The 22,177-nt window shown below is 40.9% G+C and overlaps 1 protein-coding gene across 3 annotated transcripts; it reads right to left on the reverse strand.

Annotated features, from left to right (window-relative positions):
- Positions 1 to 310: 310 nt before the first annotated feature.
- LOC112070872 (ras-related protein Ral-A) lies at positions 311 to 20,200 on the reverse strand. Of its 3 annotated transcripts, none has more exons than XM_024138325.2 (6): positions 19,945 to 20,200; positions 6,765 to 7,033; positions 6,062 to 6,270; positions 5,760 to 5,934; positions 448 to 1,676; positions 311 to 355 (listed from the first exon to the last, which is right to left on the reverse strand). In XM_024138325.2, the coding sequence occupies exons 2-5, from the start codon at positions 6,876 to 6,878 to the stop codon at positions 1,554 to 1,556; spliced, it is 621 nt and encodes a 206-aa protein (XP_023994093.1). In that variant the 5' UTR covers positions 6,879 to 7,033; positions 19,945 to 20,200; the 3' UTR covers positions 311 to 355; positions 448 to 1,553. The 3 variants fall into 3 exon arrangements, with proteins under 3 accessions (XP_023994093.1, XP_023994094.1, XP_023994092.1); XM_024138326.2 differs by having other exon boundaries at positions 19,561 to 20,200; XM_024138324.2 differs by having other exon boundaries at positions 19,523 to 20,200.
- Between the last annotated feature and the right edge of the window lie 1,977 nt (positions 20,201 to 22,177).

Genomic DNA, 22,177 nt, shown 5'->3' on the forward strand with positions numbered 1-22,177 from the left:
TATAAGTCCCTCAGCCACTGGCCTGGTTTAGTATAAAGTCCCCTCAGCCACTGGCCTGTTTAGTATAAGCCCTCAGCCACTGGCCTGTTTAGTATAAGTCCCTCAGCCACTGCCTGTTTAGTATATATAGTCCCTCAGCCACTGGCCTGTTTAGTATAAGCCCTCAGCCACTGGCCTGTTTAGTATAAGTCCCTCAGCCACTGGCCTGTTTAGTATAAGCCCTCAGCCACTGGCCTGTTGTTAGTTATAAGCCCCTCAGCCACTGGCCTGTTTAGTATAAGCCCTCAGCCACTGGCCTGTTTAGTATAAGCCCTCAGCCACTGGCCTGTTTAGTATAAGTCCCTCAGCCACTGGCCTGTTTAGTATAAGCCCCTCAGCCATGGCCTGTTTAGTATAAGCCCTCAGCACTTGCCTGTTATAGTTATAAAGTCCTCAAGTCACTGCGGCCTGTTTAGTATAAGCCCCTCAGCCACTGGCCTGTTTAGTATAAGCCCCTCAGCCACTGGCCTGTTTAGTATAAGCCCCTCAGCCACTGGCACTGTGTGATTGACTACGGAGTTGCCGAGGTATTTCTTCTGAACAAGTACCCATGGTTCATTAGAGAACTCCATTGGCCTGTATAGCACGATGCAAAGTTTCACATTTCACAGCAGACTAACCAGATGGCAGAGAGACATTCCAGTGCAAGAGAGTTTAAGTTTGACTGTGGGATCCCATTCGATATCTTTCAATTAAACACCCTTAGTTTCAAGTCTGTGTGAAGTCGAGCTTCCTGGAGTGACGTTGAATGTAGCGGCATTTGAAATTAGCCATGAGAGYTATAATAAAATGTGCCCTTGTTAGCAGACGCTTTTATCCAGTGACTTGATCATGCGTGCGTGCGTATGGGTGGTTCCCGGGAATCGAACCTGCTACACTGGCGTAATAAGCGCCACGCTCTACCAACTGAGCTACAAAAAGGAACTAGAGTGATTTACTATCGCGCTGATACTACACTGCAAACATTGCGTGAGCGTTCCGATAGCAACTGTTTGTTTGGCTACTACACCAGTGGCATACCACAGATGTCAGAGCCAGCCACTCATTTAAGTTTTCCTAAATTGACTATCTCTCAGAGCGATAATTAAGAGGGGTCATTACTGTTCTTGGGATAAAATATTACAATTTAAAGTAAATGTCTTTTGAGGCCTCAAATTCKTTTTTTGGTTTCAGTTGTAGTCTTACCATTTGTGTTTACTATAATTGGACAACAAACTCCCCTTTAGTGAACTCACCTTTTAAAAAATTAAAATAAATWAAAAAAAAACAGGATTTTCTCTCCCTTGGCCATGGCTTCTGAGAGGGAAACCTGGGTAATGTTCATTACAGAACGCAACAGATATTTTAACTTCTTGCAACAGAAAGCTAAAATGAGCAATTGTTATTAGACAAGTCCAGGTAGTCCCTCCCTGTTTCAGTCCGTTTTCTTCCATTTGGTACCAAATGAACACGACCCAGAGGAATGGGCAAGGTGGAGAGCGCTCGGGAAGGAAGCCGATGGACGGAACGCCTCATTATAAAATACAGCACCGCTCTCTGATTCTCTTGGCCAGGCTCTTCCTCTTCTTCTTTCCGTTCTTCTCTTTGCCATCCTCCATTTTTCTGGCTCTGATCTCACGCATCAGGTCAAAAAACACCTGCAAGGAAGAGAATTTTCTTGGTCATTGATTTTTTATTTTTTTTGCTAGGGAGGAGGGGGGGCGGGGTCGCCAAATACAGAGCATAGCTTCATGAAAAGATACAAAAACAGGCCCAGTTATMGTACTGTAAAATCCTGTGTTTCTGTGCAGAAGTTTATGGATGGCATTTAACATTTATTTGGCAGTTTGCCTCCCTTCTATACTAATTTGTATGACCTCACCCACCACATATCACAAACAATTGTTATGGCCTAAAATAACACAATGGTTTCCTACCCTGTAAGCAGTCTAAGGACAAGGTTTGGGACCAGACAAATGCCCTACCCCCCCCCCCCCCCCCCCCCCCCCCTCCCCCTCTTGTACTGTTTTCCCAAAATCTAACGGTTACGAAAACCAAACCCAAAGCTGATTTCTTGTTCATTTTTGTAATGTTCGGTGAACTATCCCTTTAAATTAAATAATTGACCTATATAGGTTTGTCTCACGGTTTGGATGCAATTTGCTAAAAACAATCATGAGTTGTTCCCAACCACACCCCACACTATGGCTGATTGATCCAAACAATTAATCCCACCAATACAGGTGATAACGGCCAACGTAGACTATCCGCCATGTACATTAGGGTGGAGGGGCCCAGTAAGTTGTTCTATGAAAATTGCAGGCTTACTGACAAACACAAGAAGTTACTTTTTTTGTCATGTGCACAGGTACAGTGAAATGCCTCTTTGCTAGCCATTGTCCAACAATGCAGTAATCAATATCAGGAGTACTTTAAAGTAAAAAACAAGAACCACGAGAGTAATTACAACTATATACCGGGTCAGTTTAAGATGATACTATATACAGGGTCCGTTTTAATACCATATAGGGGGTCGTTTATACATACTATATACAGGTTTAGTTAATAACCATAACTATATAACCAGGGTTCAGTTAATACCATATTTGGGGGTCCAGTTAATAACCATACTTATACAGAGGTCAGTTAATTAACCATACTATATACAGGGTCAGTTAATACCATACTATATACAAGGGTCAAGTTAGTAACCATGACTATATACAGGGTAGTTAATACATACTATATACAGGGTCCAAGGGGTTTAATACCAATACTATATACAGGGGTTAAGTTCATTAATACTACTATATTGGGGTCAGTTTATATTATACCCCATACTATATACAGGGGTCAAGTTAATACCATAACTTATATATACAAGGGTTCAGTTAAATACCATACTATATACAGGGTCTATTAAACAACTATATACAGGGTCAGTTAATCCATTACTATATACCAGTCAGTTAATACCATAAATATAACAGGTCAGTAATACCATACCTATATACAGGGTCAGTTAATACCATACTATATACAAGTTCAGTTATACCATACTATATACAGGGTCAAGTTAATACCATACTATATACAGGGTTCATTATACTCCATACTATATACAGGGTCAGTTATACCATACCTATATACAGGGTCAGTTAATACCATACTATATATACAGGGGTCAGTTAATACCACACTATATACAGGGTCAGTTTAATACCATACTATATACAGGGTCAGTTAATACACATACTATATACAGGGTCACGTTAATACCACCCACTATATACAGGGTCAGTTAATACCCACACTATATATACAGGGTTTCAGTTAATACCAACCATATACACAGGGTCAGTTAAATACCATACTATTATACCAGGTCAGTTAATACCCATACTATATACAGGGTCCGTTTAATACCATACTATATACAGGGGTCGTTTAATACCATACTATATACAGGGTCAGTTAATACCATACTATATACAGGGTCAGTTAAATCCATACTATATACAGGGTCAGTTATACCATACTATATTACAGGTCAGTTAATACCCATACTCTATATACACGGGGGTCAGTTAATACCATACTATATAACAGGGTCAGTTAAATACCATACTATATACAGGGTCAGTTAATAACCATACTATATAAACAGGGTCAGTTTAATACCATAACCTTATATACCCAGGGTCAGTTAATACCATACCTATATAACAGGGTCAGTTAATACCATACTATATACAGGGTCAGTTAATACCATACTATATACAGGGTCAGGTTAATTACCAATACTATATACAGGGTCAGTAATACCCATACTTTAACAGGGTCAGTTAATACCCATACTATATACAGGGGCAGTTAATATACCATACTATATACAGGCGTCAGTTAATACCCTCTATATACAGGGTCCAGTTAATACCATACTATATACAGGTCAGTTAATACCATACTATATACAGGGTCAGTTAATACCATACTATATACAGGGTCAGTAATACCATACTATATACAGGGTCAGTTAATACCATAACTATATACAGGGTTCCAGTTAATACCCATACTATATACAGGGTCAGTTAATACCATACTATATACAGGGTCAAGTTAATACCCATAAACTATATACAGGGTCAGTTAATACCATAACTATATAACAGGGTCAGTTAATACCATACTATATAACAGGGTCAGTTTATACAGTTCAGTTAAACCATACTATATACAGGGTCAGTTAATACCATACTATATAACAAGGTAGTTCGTAAATACACAACGAACTATAATCGAGATCATTAAATACCATAACTATATAATACCAGGGTAGTTGAATAAACCATATATATGTACCATCAGGGTCAGTTTAAATACCCCATACATATTTACGTGTCCAAGTTTTTAATCCATACCCTATGAAACAGGGTCAGTTAATACCATACTATATACAGGGTCAGTTAATACCATACTATATACAGGGTCAGTTAATACCATACTATATACAGGGTCAGTTCTAGTACCATATTAACAATGTGCAGGGTTACTGGAGATAGATATGTATAGGGGTAAGGTGACTAGGCATCATGATATATGATAAACAGAGTAGCAGCGTGTGTGTGTGTGTGTGTGGAGTCAGTATGAATGTGTAGAGGTCTGGGAGTGCATAATCAGTAAATTAAATAAAGGTCAATGCAGATAGTCCGTGTAGCCATTTTGTTAGCTATTTAACAACCTTATGGCTTGGGGATAAGAAGCTGTTCAGAAGCCTGTTGCTGTCAGACGTGATGCTCCAGTACCACTTGCTGTGTGGATACAGAGAGAAGTCTATAGTTTGGGTGGTTGGAGTCAAAATGTTCCAGACCTTTTTACACCYCCTGATATAGGGGTCCTGGATGGCAGGGAGCTCAGCCCCAGTGATGAGCTGSGCTGTCCACACCACCCCCTGCAGTGCTATGTGATCGAGGGTGGTGCTATTGCCATACCAGGTGGTGATGCAGCCAGTCAATATGCTCTCAAATGGTGCAGCTGTAGAACTTTGATGATTTGAGGATCGATGTCAAATCTTTTCAACCTGTGTGAGGTAGCCCTGTCCTTTTAGCTTAACGCCAACAATGTTTTATGCAGAATTTGCACTCACCACGCACAAACACACGTCTTCTGTATAGCCTTGTATTGGCCAGTAAGCCCTAGAATTCAATAGATCATCACCATAACAACATTGTCTTTGTTTACAGACAACTTCACTCTACACACTTTATTTTTGCGATCCATTGTTTTGTTGTTTTTACAAAAGACAAAGACAAACCCAGTGCGTTTTACACACTTCCTCTTGAAACATCTACAAGTCTACCTGGAAGCTTCTGGTTTTATAGTACCTAAAACACGCTTTAAAAATATATATTCAATAACTGGATAATGCAAATTCAATCAAATTGAGCCAGTGTAAAACAACTATTACAAATTGCATTCCTTCCTGTTTTCAAGAAAGACTGCACCACCATGTGAATAAACACACATTAGGCCAAGTCCTGGAACGAAAGGGCTTTTTAGTCCTGGACTAGGCTTAGTGTCTGCGAAATCAAATCAAATTTTATTGGTCACATGCAGATGTTAATGCAAGTGTAGCGAAATGCTTGTGCTTCTAGTTCCAACCGTGCAGTAATATCTAACAAGTAATCTAACAATTTCACAACCACCCCTGTATGTAAAATAAATAAAAGCCCCATCACCTTGTCAACATTTGCACGGGTCTTGGCGGAGGTCTCCACGTAGCTGACGCCCCACTGCTCGGCCCGGGCCTTGGCCTCCTCGCCGCTCACRTGCCTCCGCTCCTCCAGGTCTGACTTATTACCCACCAGGAGAAAGGGAACATTCTCATCCTCCTTCACTCGCAGGATTTGTTCTCTGGAGAGGAGAGAGGGAGGTCATATCATCCTATAGATCTCTGGACAGTGGATGGAATTAATTCCTGAATTGGACCGACCCCAGAACCTGGTCTCTCCTTTTCACTTCAAAGCCCGCTCTTATTTACCTGAAGTCAGCGGTGGCGGCGAACGACTCGGCCTCGGTGATGGAGAAGACGCAGAGGAAGCCCTCACCGCTGCGGAAGTAGTTGTCTCGGATGGCGGCGTAGTCCTCCTGGCCCGCTGTGTCCAAGATGTCGATCTGCACCTCCTCTCCGTCCAATACCACCTTCTTCCTGTAGCTGTCCGCCTTGGTGGGCTCGTAGTCCTCCACAAACTGATGGAGAGAAGTAGGAGAAAGAGATGAACATATTGAGGGAAGAGTTTCTTTATAAGGCCAGGTTACATTATAAATAAAATGTTTTGAAGATTTAAACCACAAAGTAATTTTGGCAGAATGTAATTTTGACAGAATTGAGGAAGAGAAAAGTCCTTTTGAGAGTGGAAAATGGGGCCTTAGTGGGGAGTTTCCACAATTGATATCAGTGACCAGGAGTGTCCATTTTCAGGACATGTTGGCCCTGTTTTGAATATTCTTAAAAAGCATTCTTCTTTCCTTGAAGTAATCACTGATCTGATTGGCTTGGCGTATGCAAGCTTTCCACTGCATTGATGTCACTGGTAATGTCGTGTCAGAACAGTGATTTACTTCCAAGGGGAGGAAGAAAACAACATGAAGAGTGTTGTAACAGGTCATCGACGATGACAGGGCTTACACACACACACACACACACACACACACACACACACACACACACGTCAGTGGCTCACCTCGTCATACATGAACTGTAGGGTGAGGGCTGACTTGCCCACTCCTCCACTCCCCACCATGATCACCTTGTGGAGGGCCAGAGAGTTCTGCCCCTTGGGCTTGTTGGTTGTCATGACCGCTCACACACAGACTCACTCACAGGGAGGGAAAGACGAGAGGGAGAGAAGGGGGAGAGGGGAGACGGAACCCGAAGCAAAGGGTTGGTTTGAAAGTCAGGCGATCAGGAGAGGGTGGTAATGTCTCAGCATTAAGGGTGATCCAACAGTCCCTGTGAAGAAGAAAATGAAATAAATAAATACATGTCACTGTTTATAGTAGCAGTGTAGTGATATAAGCTCATACTTTAAAAAGTCACTGTTTATAGTAGCAGTACAGTGATATAATCTCATACTTTAAAAAGTCACTGTTTACAAGTAACAGTGTTAGTGATATTAATCTCATACTTTAAAAAGTCACTGTTTATAGTAACAGTGTAGTGATATAATCTCATACTTTAAAAAGTCACTGTTTATAGTAACAGTGTAGTGATATAATCTCATGATTTAAAACTTTCCATCGTACAAAAAAAAGAAAATCCCCAGACAATACAGTAGGCCAATGTTGGCATAGGTCATTTAGATTACCTGAACTTTGAAATATAAATTCAATTCACCCAGTGTTTCATTCATGTCCATCTATCATTTTAAGACGCTACTCTAACAATGATGTAGTATTTAGTCAGTGTTTAACACCTTTTCACATGACCATGCTAAATCAGAAGTTGGCGGTTGCTCAGTTCAAGGTAGGAAAAGGAAAGGCATTGTCTTGTGAAGTCTAGGCCTACTTGTAACAAAATGTTTTAAAAGGGACGATAAAGCCCTATTTCATTTGAGGATCTGTCATAAAATATGTAAAAAAAGAAGTTAGTCATTATTTACAACAACAACAAAAAACCGGTCAATGTGTCCGAGGCCAAACCAGTTCTCCTAGCCATTGATAGGCTTAAAGGGTTGGTATTGTTTATATGCAGTTGTTGGGTTTGTTTTAAGCAAACACTGTTTAAGTGCTACATCAGGACACAATCACTCTTTTCTAAAGCCAGTGAGTGGGCGGGAGAGAGCACAACACCCCCTTTTGTCTCAGCAGCTGGCCATTCCTCATTGAATTTCACATCAGTCAGAAGTCTAGTTTTATGGAGGAGGAGGAGGGGGGTGGGTGTTTTAACAAGAAAAATCCTTCGCTATTTCAGTGTTTACTGTCCTTTTTTGAACATATACAGGCCCTTAGGCCAGTGATTCTCAACTGGTTTTGCCTTGGGACCCAAATTTAACCAGGTTGTCTGTTGCGATCCAATATTCGCGTCGCAATATATTTTTGCCAAAATGCAATCTGGAAAAATATTTGTAATTCTATATTGATATTAAAATGTTCCAATTATATGACAAGGGAACAGTCCCCACCTTTTTTCATTGTCAATAATTAAATTTTGCCCATATTCTTGAATGTTAAAACCACAAAATAAAACTAATCTGCTAAATAGCTCTGCTAATAATTATTTAAAATACTGTGATCGAAGAAAAGTAGGTAAATTATTTCAAATTATAGGTTTGTTATTTCTACTTGTTTTAGTCTTAGGTTCAGACTGGAGTTCTTTTATAACGTCAATACATTTACATTTAAGTCATTTAGCAGACGCTCTTATCCAGAGCGACTTACAATAATAGCTATAGTGGTTAGCAAGCTTGAAGGTAGTCTTTTATTTATTTTACCTTTATTTAACTAGGCAAGTCAGTTAAGAACAAATTCTTATTTACAATAACGGCCTACCCCGGCCAAACCRGGACGACGCTGGGACAATTGTGCGCTGCCCTATGGGACTCCCCATCATGGCCGGTTGTGATACAGCCTGGAATCGAACCAGGGTCTGTAGTGACGCCTCTAGCACTGAGATGCAGTGCCTTTAGACCGCTGTGCCACTCGGGAGCACCAATACTTATCAGTGGGGAGGCAGTCGTATTTAGTGTTGTGTGCGTTACTAGCTATGATCCCATAGCCTACATTGCATATGAAGTGGGACTGTCTCATGACATTTAACCGTGGATGTACGGAGAAAATGCCCTCTGTTGCTTGTCACCCCTGTTGACTCCCACATGTGGGGAGTTTGTGCTCTCTGATTGGCTCAGTCAAGTTGTTGACCACTGACGATCATTGTGATTCTTACAAGTAGAAAACGGTAGATTCATCGCTACCGGGTCGGCACGCAGCAGGTACCGCTTTTGTTCTTGCAAGAGAAGGAAACGTAAAGTACCTATCGGCAATGAGACTCTCGGCGTGTTTTGATGCTTGAGGGTTAGCGGCATCCTTCTAATAATACAGTACAAGCGATTTTAGGCTAGGCTAATATAGTACAGCCTAGTATGGTATAGTAGTATCAGGTCACTGTTGACGGCAGCAGACCATGACAGGGTGGCCCAGCCTAGGTCCTCACAGACAAGAGGGGACTGGCATAACAGATGCCATGACATCACCCATGTGGGTGATGGGTCTGAGTTCGGAGGCATCGCTGGTCGCTCACAGTTAGGACAAAAGGCCTATATTAGAATCTAAAGTACAAGATAAGTATGACAATGGGGTGATTGATAACCTGGCAGTGGAAATGTCAGACATCACATTATCTAGCCCTAGGCTATGTTTCAGGTGGTGGGGCCAATGGATCAACATAAGTCATTTTAATAATCCTAGTCAATACAATATCTACTAAAGACCTTAAGCATACTGATATCGGTTGATCAAAAACCTAACATGGGTAAGGGCTTAGTCACCTCAACCGAGGCCTTAACTGTCTTTTTAAGATGCACTATGCAGAAATCGTTCAGTAATTTCCTCTGGTCGCTCATTCTAATATTTAGCCTAATTTCAGTTTGTGACAAAACAAGCAAGTACAGTGCCTTTTGGAAAGTATTCAGACCCCTTGACATTTTCCACATTTGTTACCTTACAGCCTTATTCTAAAATGGATTAAATAAATAAAACATCCTCTAATCTACACACAATACCCCATAATGACAAAGCGAAAACAGGTTTTTAGAAATATTTGCTAATGTATATATAAAAAATATTTTAAAAAACATACCTTATTTACATAAGTATTCAGACCCGTTGCTATGAGAGTCGAAATTGAGCTCCGGTGCATCCTGTTTCCATTGAGATGTTTCTACAACTTGGAGTCCACCTGTGGTAAATTCAATTGATTGGACATGATTTGGAAAAGACACACACCTGTCTATATAAGGTCCCACATGTCAGAGCAAAAACCAAGCCATGAGATCGAAGGAATTGTCCGTAGAGCTCCGAAACAGGATTGTGTCAAGGCACAGATCTGGGGAAGGGCACCAAAACATTTATGGAGCATTGAAGGTCCACACACAGTAACCTCCATCATTCTTAAAAATGGAAGAAGTTTAGAACCACCAAGACTCTTCCTAGAGCTGGCCGTCCGGCCAAAATGAGCAATCGGGGGAGAAGGGCCTTGGTCAGGAAGGTGACCAAAAACCCAATGGTCACTGACAGAGCTCTAGAGTTCCTCTGTGGAGATGGGAGAACATTCCAGAAGGACAACCATCTCTGCAGCACTCCACCAATCAGGCCTTTATGGTAGTGGCCAGACAAAAGCCACTCTTCAGTAAAAGGCACATGACAGCCCGCTTGGAGTTTAGGCACCTAAAGACTCTCAGACCATGGGAAACAAGATTCTCTGGTCTGATGAAACCAAGATTGAACTCTTTGGCCTGAATGCCAAGCGTCACGTCTGGAGGAAACCTGGCACCATCCCTATGGTGAAGTATGGTGGTGGCATGGACTGGGAGACTAGTCAGGATCGAGGCAAAGATGAACGGAGCAAAGTATAGAGATCCTTGATGAAAACCTGCTTCAGAGCGCTCAGGACCTCAGACTGGGGCAAAGGTTCACCTTCCAACAGGACAACGACTAAGCACACAGCCAAGACAAGTCTCTAAATGTCCTTGAGTGGCCCAGCCAGAGCCCGGACTTGAACCCGATCTCTGGAGAGATCTGAAAATAGCTGTGCGTCATACCCAAGAAGACTCGAAGCTGTAATCGCTGCCAAAGTTGCTTCAAAGTACCGAGTAAAAACAAAAATTCTACAAACCTGTTTTTGCTTTGTCATTATGGGGTGTGTAGATTTGATGGGAAAAAAACAATTTAATCAAACTTAGAATAAGGCTGTAACGTAACAATATGGAAAAAGTCAAGGGGTCTGAATACTTTCCGAAGGCACGTATAGTGTAGAGAATCATTGTACCAGCTAAACTGCTGTGAAATATATTTTTCCACAACCAAAAATATTGTATTTTCAGCTGTTCTGAAGCTGGCGTACAAAACCGAAACTTAAGAACGGGAAGCATAGAAATAACGTGAATAGATCAGATCTACCACTTCTTAGACTTGCTTTCGATGAGTGACAGATCTATATCTCACATTTATATGTGAATTTGGACAAGTCGGACAAAAAAAGTTACATGTTCGGTACGAAACGGCAGAAAACGTTCCCGAAACTGTAAAGTATTGGGCTATCTGTACATTTTTAAGAAACAGATCGTTTTCTTTTGCAAATCATTTGGCCTAAATGAAATGACCCTGAACATTATTGCAAAACAATGATAAAAGGCCATTGGACCAACTGTAAAACTAGAGAGGTAGACCTATGTCTTGAACTGGACCGAGTGGAACTAGGGTGTCAAATCACTAGCTCTAACATCATCGATGGAATTCCAGCATTTCCCTGAGTTAACGCTGGCCCTCGAAATGTGCAAAGGAGTGCCGCAATTGGCAATGCATGCCACATCGGTCTGCCTTTTTTTAAAGCTAATCAAATGAAGAGAACAGCCTAGACAGTGATGTCATCTGTTTACCATGTCAATAAAAGACATTGGTCTATACAGCAGTGAGGGAATGGCAAGCAGGACAGGATCTGAGGTAGCTCCCACCATAGAATAGCAATAGCTGAATCAGGGAATCAGGGTGGAATCAGGGTAGAATCAGAATCAGGGCATCTAGCAAGTATGTGGAAACACCGAGGGAGGTCCCAAGGACCAGTTTAGGAGGAGGAAGTGGAAGTGGTATTCTTTCCTTGCTATCTGCTGGAAAATCAGAGCTCACTGTATTAGTTTAATACATCAGCCATTAAAGTTGTCCCTACACACTGATCCCTTGGTCAGTTTAGCCCCGCCCCCACCGCACACTAATGGTTTACTGGGGAAGCTGATCCTAGATCTGCACCTAGTTGAATCCTCACACCAGAGAGGTGAGAAATGGGGATTCCTTTGATCACAAACCCTGAGGGCAGTGCATGGATCTCTGTAGGGCTGGATGATATATCGTGTATAACTGTATGGATTTTTACAATAGTCTATAGCGATATTTTTTAATTCAATGTTAAAATGTTCTACTTCACTGTCAGTTTTGTCCTAGTTTGGTTGAGTATAAAACCCATTAAAATGGAGAAAGCCCATTTAAAATTAAAATGTATTAATTTTCTGCTATTTAAGAGTCATGCATTACTCAAATGTCATTCTAAACATTCATTATTCAGAAACATAAAATACCTTCAAACCACCAACAATTTAAAAAAAAATAGTGATATGATATTTTTGCCCATATTGCCCTGAGGGCAGTGAGTGTATCTCCGTCTGAACACAGCCAAACCCAGATGGCAAACAAGCTCAACCAACTGACAAGCCTGTCATTAGCCTATGTAACCTATATGCCAACGACGTCTGTGTGATGTAAATTGGGTTATGTCTCCACTCCCCAGCCTTTGTGAAATTTCCCGAGTGGCGCAGCGGTCTAAAGCACTGCATCTCAGTGCTAGAGGTGTCACTACAGACCCTGGTTCGATTCCCGGCTGTATCACAACCGGCCGTGATTGGGAGTCCCATAGGGCGGTGCACAATTGGCCCAGCGTCGTCCGGGTTAGGGTTTGGCCGGTGTAGGCCGTCATTGTAAATCAGAATTTGTTCTTAACTGACTTGCCTGGTTAAATAAATAAATAAAAATGGCCGTGCCCGAATCACTCTTCCCTTCCTCCTCTTACTTAAACTACTTATTGTGTACTAATCGTACTACATACTATTTTGAACGTACTGTTTAGTAAATGTATGCAGTTATAAATAAAACATACTAGGCTCACGTATACTAAATGTGTTATCCAATTGCGTTGATTCATTCGTTCATTTTGCCCCTCCCCTTATCTGATTTATTAGCTCTTGTCAAACACGAGTGGGTCTGAAAATATTTCTCTTCCTCAGTAGCGTGCAGCAAATTCGTACTACATGAAAAGCCAAAATAAATGACATCCTGGAATTTTAAAAGAGCATTACTAGATTTCTTTTTATATTTCACATAGTATAAAACGTTCTTATTTTCACGTACACAATTAGTGAATTGAATGCAAATCAGAAGGCAAGTACTGGTACCTATTCGGACACGGACAATGTTTTTGCGCATTGTGTGTTTAATAAATTGTAGGCCAATGAAGCCATCTATCCAGATTTTTTATTTTTATTTAAAAAACTTTGCCTTCCTTGAACTAACACCTTCTCTTACTAGCACCTATTTTGCTGATGGCTACTTCGAGGAACATTTGACTTACTATGACTGTGATGTGGTTGTCACACCTAGCTATCTTTAGTGCATTCATCTTAACTATAAGTCACTCTGGATAACAGCGTCTGCTAGGCTAAATGACCTAAAATGTTTATGGCAGCTGTGGCCTCAAGCTTCACCGTTAGATTACTTGTTAGATATTACTGCACGGTCGGAACTAGAAGCACAAGCATTTTGCTACACTCGCATTAACATCTGCTAGCCATGTATGTGACAAATAAAATGTGATTTGAATTTTAAAAAATGGCAGCTGTGGCCTCCAAGCTTCACTGTAAAACACGTCTAGTACTGACTGACATTCTTATAATTCCCTGAGGTTGTGCAGGTAGTTCTGTGGGCATTGTTAAGTGTGATGGAAATTCCAGATGCCCCTCTGTTGTTATTTCAATGACTGCCGGAAGTAGCTAGCTAGCTGTTGTGTTTTTAGAAAATGGTGTAGTGGCTTAACATCCTGTTAGAAACACTATCCATCTTTGAATCCCAAATGGCACCCTATTCCCTACATAGTGCACTCATAGTCTATAGGGCTCTGGACAAAAGTAGTGCACTATATAGGGAATAGGGCTCTGGTCAAAGGTAGTGCAGTATATAAGGAATAGGGTCTCATTTAAGTTTCCATATTGGGAATAGGACTCGCCCTGGTCAATTGTTTCCCACAACACTGCCAACACACCCAAAACAATAGCCACGCGGCCAACACACCCAAAACAATGGCCAACAAGTTTAGAAGTTTTAGCCCATCCTCGATTTGTTTTCATGTTGACTTGTAAATTATTAATTCATTACCCTTTTACCAGGTAAGGTGACTGAGAACACATTCTCATTTACAGCAATGACCTGGGGAATAGTTACAGGGGAGAGATGAATGAGCCAATTGGAAGCTGGCGATGATTAGGTTGCCATGATGGTATGATGGCCATGGATTCTTTAATGATCAGTCAGGACACCTGCTTTTAATGTCCCATCTGAAAGACAGCACAAGGCAATGACCAGAGGAAAGAGTGCCTCCTACTGACCCTCCAACACTTCCTGGATGGGAGACCAGATGCCGCTGGGACTGACCAGGACCGACCCTGCTTAGCTGCAGAGGCCAGCCAGCAGTGGGATGCAGAGTGGTATGCTGCTGGCAATCAGCTCAGTGATTTTAATTTAGAAAATCTGTAAATATAAGCAAGCACGGTAGGCTCATGCTCAAATTCACATTTCACACAGACAAGTGAAAACACTACCTTGAAGACTATCAGGCCTTATGACTCCACAAATTAAATGTTCTGTAAAGTATTCTGAAACCAAATCTTCCTCGACACACAGACATTCTCCGAAACAAACCCGTCACCTCAAAACATGTGCCCTGTCTGACATCTAGTAGCCCCAGTAGCAATATAGGACAGTTATGGGCTCTTTGGTGACATTATTTTTTTTAACGTTTTTTCTTTAAATTACAAGGTGCACATGTGCTACTAATGTGAACATTATTTGGACTGCACAATGAATAAGGACCACAATGAAAAACAACGGCATTTGAAACAATAAAGCACCTCCCCGCCACTGTTTCGGTAAAAGGTTGAAGGACGGGGCTGGAGAAATGTAAAACACTCAAATTCATAGAGCTATGGAATGCAAGGACTGACAATCCATGATATCAACATACAGCAGGGTTGCCCAATAGGTGGTGTGTTGGCCAAACTTTGCCTTCGGGTGAATCTATATGCTCGCCCCCAAACTTTCTGAGCAAAAAAATAATAATGTTCGTTTGACACCCGACTAAAATCACCAGGTAATGATGAGGTCAAAGTGATTTGCAGTGGCGGTGCAATAGCATTGTCCATGTTTTTATTACTAATATCAGCCTTATGTTTTGTGGAGTCTCAATGCTCATTTAGTTTGACAAATATAAGCAGCCCAGCAGATGCATTTGAGCATGTATATGCCATTTGTGGTGCTACAATTAATGAAGCTTTGGCTTTCTTTACCTGTTCTCGCGTGGGGAAAAACAAAAAGTTAGTATGGGTTGTGTTGTCAAAATATATAGCGCATTTGGAAAGTATTCAGACCCCTTGATTTTGTTACGTTACTGCCTTATTCCAAAATTGATTAAATAGTCCCCCCCCCAATGTCCACACAATACCCCATAATGACAAAGCAAAAACAGGTTTAGAATTTTTGGAAAATTATAAATAAAAAWWTTTAAATATCACATTTACGTAAGTATTCAGACGATTTAGTCAGTACTTTGTTGAAGCACCTTTGGCAGCGATTACAGCCTCGAGTCTTCTTGGGTATGACGCTACAAGCTTGGCACACCTGTATTCAGAGACTTGTCGCGAAGCCACTCCTGCATTGTCTTAGCTGTGCGCTTAGGGTCGTTGTCCTGTTGGAAGTTGAACCTTCGCCCCAGTCTGAGGTCCTGAGTGCTCTGTAGAAGGTTTTCATCAAGGATCTCTGTACTTTGCTCCCTTCATCTTTCCCTCGATCCTGATTAGTCTCCCAGTCCCTCCCGCTGAAAAACATCCCTACAGCATGATGCTGCCACCACCATGCTTCACCATAGGGATGGTGCCAGGTTTCCGTCAGACACGACGCTTTGCATTCAGGCCAGAGTTCAATCTTGGTTTSATCAGACCAGAGAATCTTGTTTCTCATGGTCTGAGTCTTTTAGGTGCCTTTTGGCAAACTCCAAGTGGGCTGTCATGTACCTTTTTTTACTGAGGAGTGGCTTCTGCCTGGCCACTCTACCATAAAGGCCTGATTGGTGGAGTGCTGCAGAAGCACTCTGGAGCTTTGTCAGTGACCATCGGGTTCTTGTTCCACCTCCCTGACCAAGGCCTTTCTCCCCCGATTGCTCAATTTGGCTGGGCGGCCAGCTCTAAGAGCCTTAGTGGTTCCAAACTTCTTCCATGTAATGATGGCGGCCACTGTGTTCTTGGGGACCTTCAATGTTGCAGAATTTTTTTTGGTGCCCTTCCCCAGATTTGTGCCTTGACACAATCCTGTCTCTGAGCTCTACGGACAATTCCTTCGACCTCATGGCTTGGATTTTACTCTGACATGCACTGTCAACTGTGGGACCTTTAAATAGACAGGTGTATGCCTTTCCAAATCATGTCCAATTAATTGAATTTACCACAGGTGGACTCATATCAAGTTTTAGAAACATCTCAAGGATGATCAATGGAAAAAAGATGCACTGAGCTCAATTTCAAGTCTCGTAGCAAAGGGTCTGAGTACTTATGTAAATAAGGTCGTTTTATTTTTATATAAATTTGCAAAAATGTCAACCTGTTTTCACTTTGTCATTGTGTCATTAATACTTTCCGAAGGCACTGTACACAGTGGCCAAGTCGTGTGATCGAGGCGTTACGAAAACAAATGCGAGGGTCGTGAATATCGTATCGTATCGTGAGGTATCGTGAATTCTCCTAGATGTTGATGACTTGAGAATGTTCCAGTGTTTCAAAACAATGGATTTGACGCGACTGGCACATTGTCGTTTTGTCCTGGTTTCCATTAGTGCCATTGAGTAGGCTTATAACGTTCAGTCTCCCCCTAGCACGGGGATAGGCCTGTTTGATCACACCGACAGCATCATTGCATTTTGGTACACCAGAAATACATTCATTTTGCAATGTAACGCTGCGTTTGCAACGTTACGTTTCAGAGGCAGTTGGAGTGCGTTCTGTGGTGCGTAACGTTGGATTTATCTAACGTATGCATCAAACTGTATGTGTAGACGGCTTGACAGATATGGTAGCAGAAGGTGAATGTTGAACTGTTTTTGCACACATAAAACAGATGATGCTGCGTAATATTTTGCGGAATGACGCTGTCTGTGTGATCAAGGCATAACACTTACTGTATCGGGTTGCAGGAAACTGGTGCGCAAATCATTACCTTTGCGCTTAACCTCTGTCTGTATTACAGTTGCCTCAAAGTCTCTTAGGAATCGACCCACCGGTATGTTCTGCTTAAGGTGGTTACTGACTGTAAAAGTGTATTCCTACTCTGCAACTTGCGAGAAGATGGTAGACTCCKACTTGTTTTCTTTATTTTTGTGGATTGCAAGATCCAAGAAGTCTACTCTCCCCCCCCCCCCCCCCCCACACACAAAAAACGTATATCTACTGTGAATTTGAGATTGGGCTCAGATAAGTTCATAAGAAATTAAATCTGAGAGAAGAGCGTCAGTACCGTTCTATACCAGTAGGATGTCATCTATGCAACTTTGCCAAAACGCGCCATTCTGGAAATATGTTTTTATTTTTTGTGGACGACATAAACGGTCTCCTCTGCATCCCATAAATAAATTAGCATAGTTAGGCGTGAATGCAGCTCTCACCGCTGTCCCCGGAGTCTGTTGGTGGAAACTGCTCGCATTTTGGAAGGCATTTGATGTGAGGGCTTTTCAGTGAGAGACAGAATAAAGAATTAGAATAAAAGGTAAGATACCCTGCGGGTCTAGTGTTGACATAGCGAGAGAGCACTCGTAGGCCTGCGTCATGCAGGATAATAGAGACTGAACGTCAAGTGTAACCAAGTTGCTTTGTGTTGCATATATAGTTATTGATCTTAAGCACGTCCCCGGTATCTCCTAAAAAAGAAAGAAAAAAAGCTGGCAATGCTGGCACAATTTTAGAGATGAAAAACAAATCTACATACTAAGATAGGGGTTCAATAGGGATTACTTTTACCTGACACTCGGATGGAAAATAGYTTTTTCCATGCTTCATTATTTTTCGGGAAGCCATAAGTTGATTGTATCCCAATGGGCTCCTGAGTGACGCAGCGGTCTAAGGCACTGCATCTCAGTGCKAAGAGGCGTCACTACAGTCCCTGGTTCGAATCACATCCGGCTGTGATTGGGAGTCCCATAGGGCGGCGCACATTTGCCCAGCGTCGTCTGGGTTAGGGTTTGGCAGGGGTAGGCAGTCATTGTAAATAAGAATTTGTTCTTAACTGACTTGCCTAGTTAAATAAAAAAATATAAGAATCAAGGTTGGAAATGATTTTTTTTTTGTCAAATACGATCTGTTTGGGATTCCTGCAGTCAATTTGCAGTCTACACATTATTTCTAGCCTACATTAAGGCTATATGAATCCTAGCTACTTCTGAAGCTCATCTCGTGAACAAACTCTTCCTTTTCCTTTCATTATGTTCCACCACATATTTGCATTCTACAGAGGCTGCAGGGACAGCGAAGAAGTCATTACAACAATTATTACATTGGTGATTTGTTTCTCTCTCTCTAGGGGCACAGGTGCTCCCAAATAAAAAYTCCAGGTAGTGCAGCATACACTGTTCTCATTTTCAGGACAAATGTAAAGTCATTATTTTCCATACACCTAGACAGGTGCAAAGATCTTTATCCATTAGAAACCTGCCTCTTCAGTCGAATGGGTATGAAGGCAAAGGTAAGACAACAACAAAAGAAAGGTGAATCTAATTCCACATAACTGAGTAGCTTCGATCCCCACTTGCGAGACATTTCGCTAACCACCACAATTAAATCATAGGAATAGCGCACAACATGTTTGTCCTGAGCTTCACATACAACAAGTGTCAAATCAACAGCTATTTGTAAACAAGTTGGCATCATGTAACTTATGCGCATATATAGGAATGGGTGTGGTTGGTAGGTTTACCCAGTGTAAGAGACGGACTTGTCTAGGAGATGAATATTTAAATACTGAACCGATAATCAAGCCTGTCAGCCGGTTTGTTGGTGCATGCATTCAACAATATGGGTTGTAATATCAATACATTACAATTTGTTACTGACCATAATAAGCTAAAGCCTCAACGTTACACTGTATTGTAATTTCATCAAATAGATTACAACATTTGCTATTGACAAGTGCATTTATTTACTAGTTACTAACTAGCCATAGGCTAGATGTCCAGMCCGTTGCTGGTGACCACATCGCCAGCTAATAAAAGCATCCATTCATTGGCTACATTTTAAAAGCAGCTAGCTATTACTGTAGTTAGCTAGTAATATGCACCTAGGGTTATGCTTGCCATAATTTATAAACATTTTAAACAAACTGTTTTTATGTAGCTAGCTCACTAGTTAGTTAAAGCGAGGCACCTGCTTACCAGAATGAAGGTGTCGTGTACGGTGTAAACAAACTCACTTGCTGCTCGGCTAACGACGTTAGCTAGCTACTGTAACTAACTGGATTATAGTAGTTGGTCGCAAAAAGTATCAGGTCAAACGTCGACACTGTCCGCACCAGTAGCTATTGTGGGATATGCTACGTTTGTACCGCAATATATGTATACCGGCCCTCAAGGCTCTTCCAAGTTAGTTTTGATTTAAAAAAAGAAAAGGGAAGAAAAAAAACCTTTGTCAGTCCATCATTATTTAACAAGCTAGCTAGACGTGTGTTCAGCTAGCTAGCAATTTCGCCCGGCCGGTGATGCTGAAGGCGTGCGCTGTTCAAGCTGTCCACAAATGTCGTATAAATCAAAATGCCAATAAATCTAAATCACATAGGCCTATAACTTTTTCCGTTCACCTTATTGCCTATGATCATGCAGGTATTTTCTTCCAAATTGCTTCTAAAAAAATATTCCTTTGCTCCTACGCAGACAGGTGTTTTCCATGAAAAATGACTATAGGCGAGGGGTGTGGCTATGGTTTGTGAACATCACTAAATCATTCACCATCAAAGTTCCTCGGTAAAATATGATGATGCCAGTATGCATGTAGCTAGTGTTTATACAAATATTTTGTAGGCTATATTGTTGTAAACAACCGGGAAAATAGACTAATGATAGTTTCTTGCCTCTCCCAACCAATGATTTATATACACACTATTTGACTAAAGGGGCGATGCTTTGAAGCCAACGCGCCTCCATCTTGGCACTCCCACCACCACTTTAAATAATATTTTGGAAGCAATAAATGCATTTGTCTACATTTTGTTTTTGCCACGTTTATTCTATGACAGACACGTGATGCATACTTTTAAATGATATGTGAGCTACAAAAATAAATATTTCCTTTAAAATATAATTTTATTAAGCACAGTTACAAAAAATACTTCAATACATGCTATTTTGTTTCTTAAACATTTGAAATACTGTATATAGTGCCTTCTATATATATATATATTTTTTTTTAAATGGAACTCAGAGCCTAAGATTTTCACTGTACCCTGCAATCACACCTGCAGCCCTGTGACTATTAAACACTCAATCTGTAGAATTTCATTATATTGTAACAACCCTGGGTTTATAAATATTTTTACGGAGGACAGACTGCTTTTTCTCGGGAGTGTCAATATCACCGACCAGTGGCTTCAAAGCCTCTCATTGGCCAATACATAGCATCAGCAATCCAGGATTTATACACGTCATTGCTCCCAACAACTAATGATGATTTCAACATTTACATGCTAGTCATTTAGCAGACGCCCTAGCGTTTATCCAGAGTGACTAACAATAGTGAGTGCATACATAGTCATACTGGTCATCCGTGGGAATCGAACCCACAACCAAATTGCAAGCACCATGCTCTACTTTTAATTTAATTTTTTTATTAACAAATATCAACAAACAAAAGAGGAATAGTCGCATACATACAAACTGTTTACATTGCCAGGAATCCTAAACAAACAAATCATATTCATTAATAATACAAGTTTTAATTGCCTTTTTGTTTTTAATTTTAGTTAAAGTAGTGCCATATTGTTAAATCATTTATAAAGTGAAAAAAAGTTAGGTTTTGAATTAGACCATTTGTGAAAATTAAATTTACCTAGTATTATTAGCAGTTTAATTAAATATACTACATCTTTATCTATGTCAGAATTTCTGAAATAAATCATTATTTCAAAACCATTAAATAGTACAACCGGTCCTATTTTTTTTCTTGTAACAAAATTCTGTATGTCAATCCAAAAAATTATAAATACAGGCAAAAAACAAATGCAAAATGGTCTCCTTCTCCATTCCACAGAAATCCCATTTATAGTCAATATTCAGCGCACCATGCTCTATCAACTGAGCCACACAGGACTGTGGTGATGTCAGATGTTTTGCTTTACAAAATGATGTCATACGGTAATTCTAAGAGCTTAATGTAGCTACAGATGACAGTATGACCATTGAGTATGACATCTTTTCCTTGGGGGGGGGGGGGAGAGACAAGCTCCGACTGGGGAAAAATCTATTTTGAACGGTCATCCAACTCGGGCCTCTAGAAAGAGCTCAGACTTTCCGACTTGAAGATTACCGAAGTCATGATTAGACCTCGTATTTTTTTTCCAGAGTTCCCAGTTGTTTTGAATGTGGCATAACTCGTTCCAAATGGACAAATTATAACCTGTAACACAGATACTCATAACACTGTACACGTAGCCTTATCCCATTGGACAGTTGATCTAGCCTCATTTTACATTCCAGATGTGTATGGTATAAAGCTGGATTTATAAATTAGCCAGCGAACTTTGATTAACAACCAGAAAGCTAAACTTAGATGTGTTTTTGGTTGTTGAGTGAATTAGACCATGCCTCTTTCAAGTCATCTTTGCTAAAAATAAAAAATAAAGTGTTATTACAGACCATTTAGGAAAGTTTCCTCGCTAACTCAATGATCAACTATTCTGTATACTTCTGGCCCTTCTTTTGACACTGTGTTAACAACCCTCCAGGCGAGCTTCAATGCCATACAACTCTCCTTCCGTGGCCTCCAACTGCTCTTAAATACAAGTAAAACCAAATGCATGCTCTTCAACCGATCGCTGC

Source organism: Salvelinus sp. IW2-2015, unplaced genomic scaffold (assembly GCF_002910315.2).
Source record: "Salvelinus sp. IW2-2015 unplaced genomic scaffold, ASM291031v2 Un_scaffold1446, whole genome shotgun sequence".
NCBI classification, from domain to species: Eukaryota; Metazoa; Chordata; class Actinopteri; order Salmoniformes; family Salmonidae; genus Salvelinus; species Salvelinus sp. IW2-2015.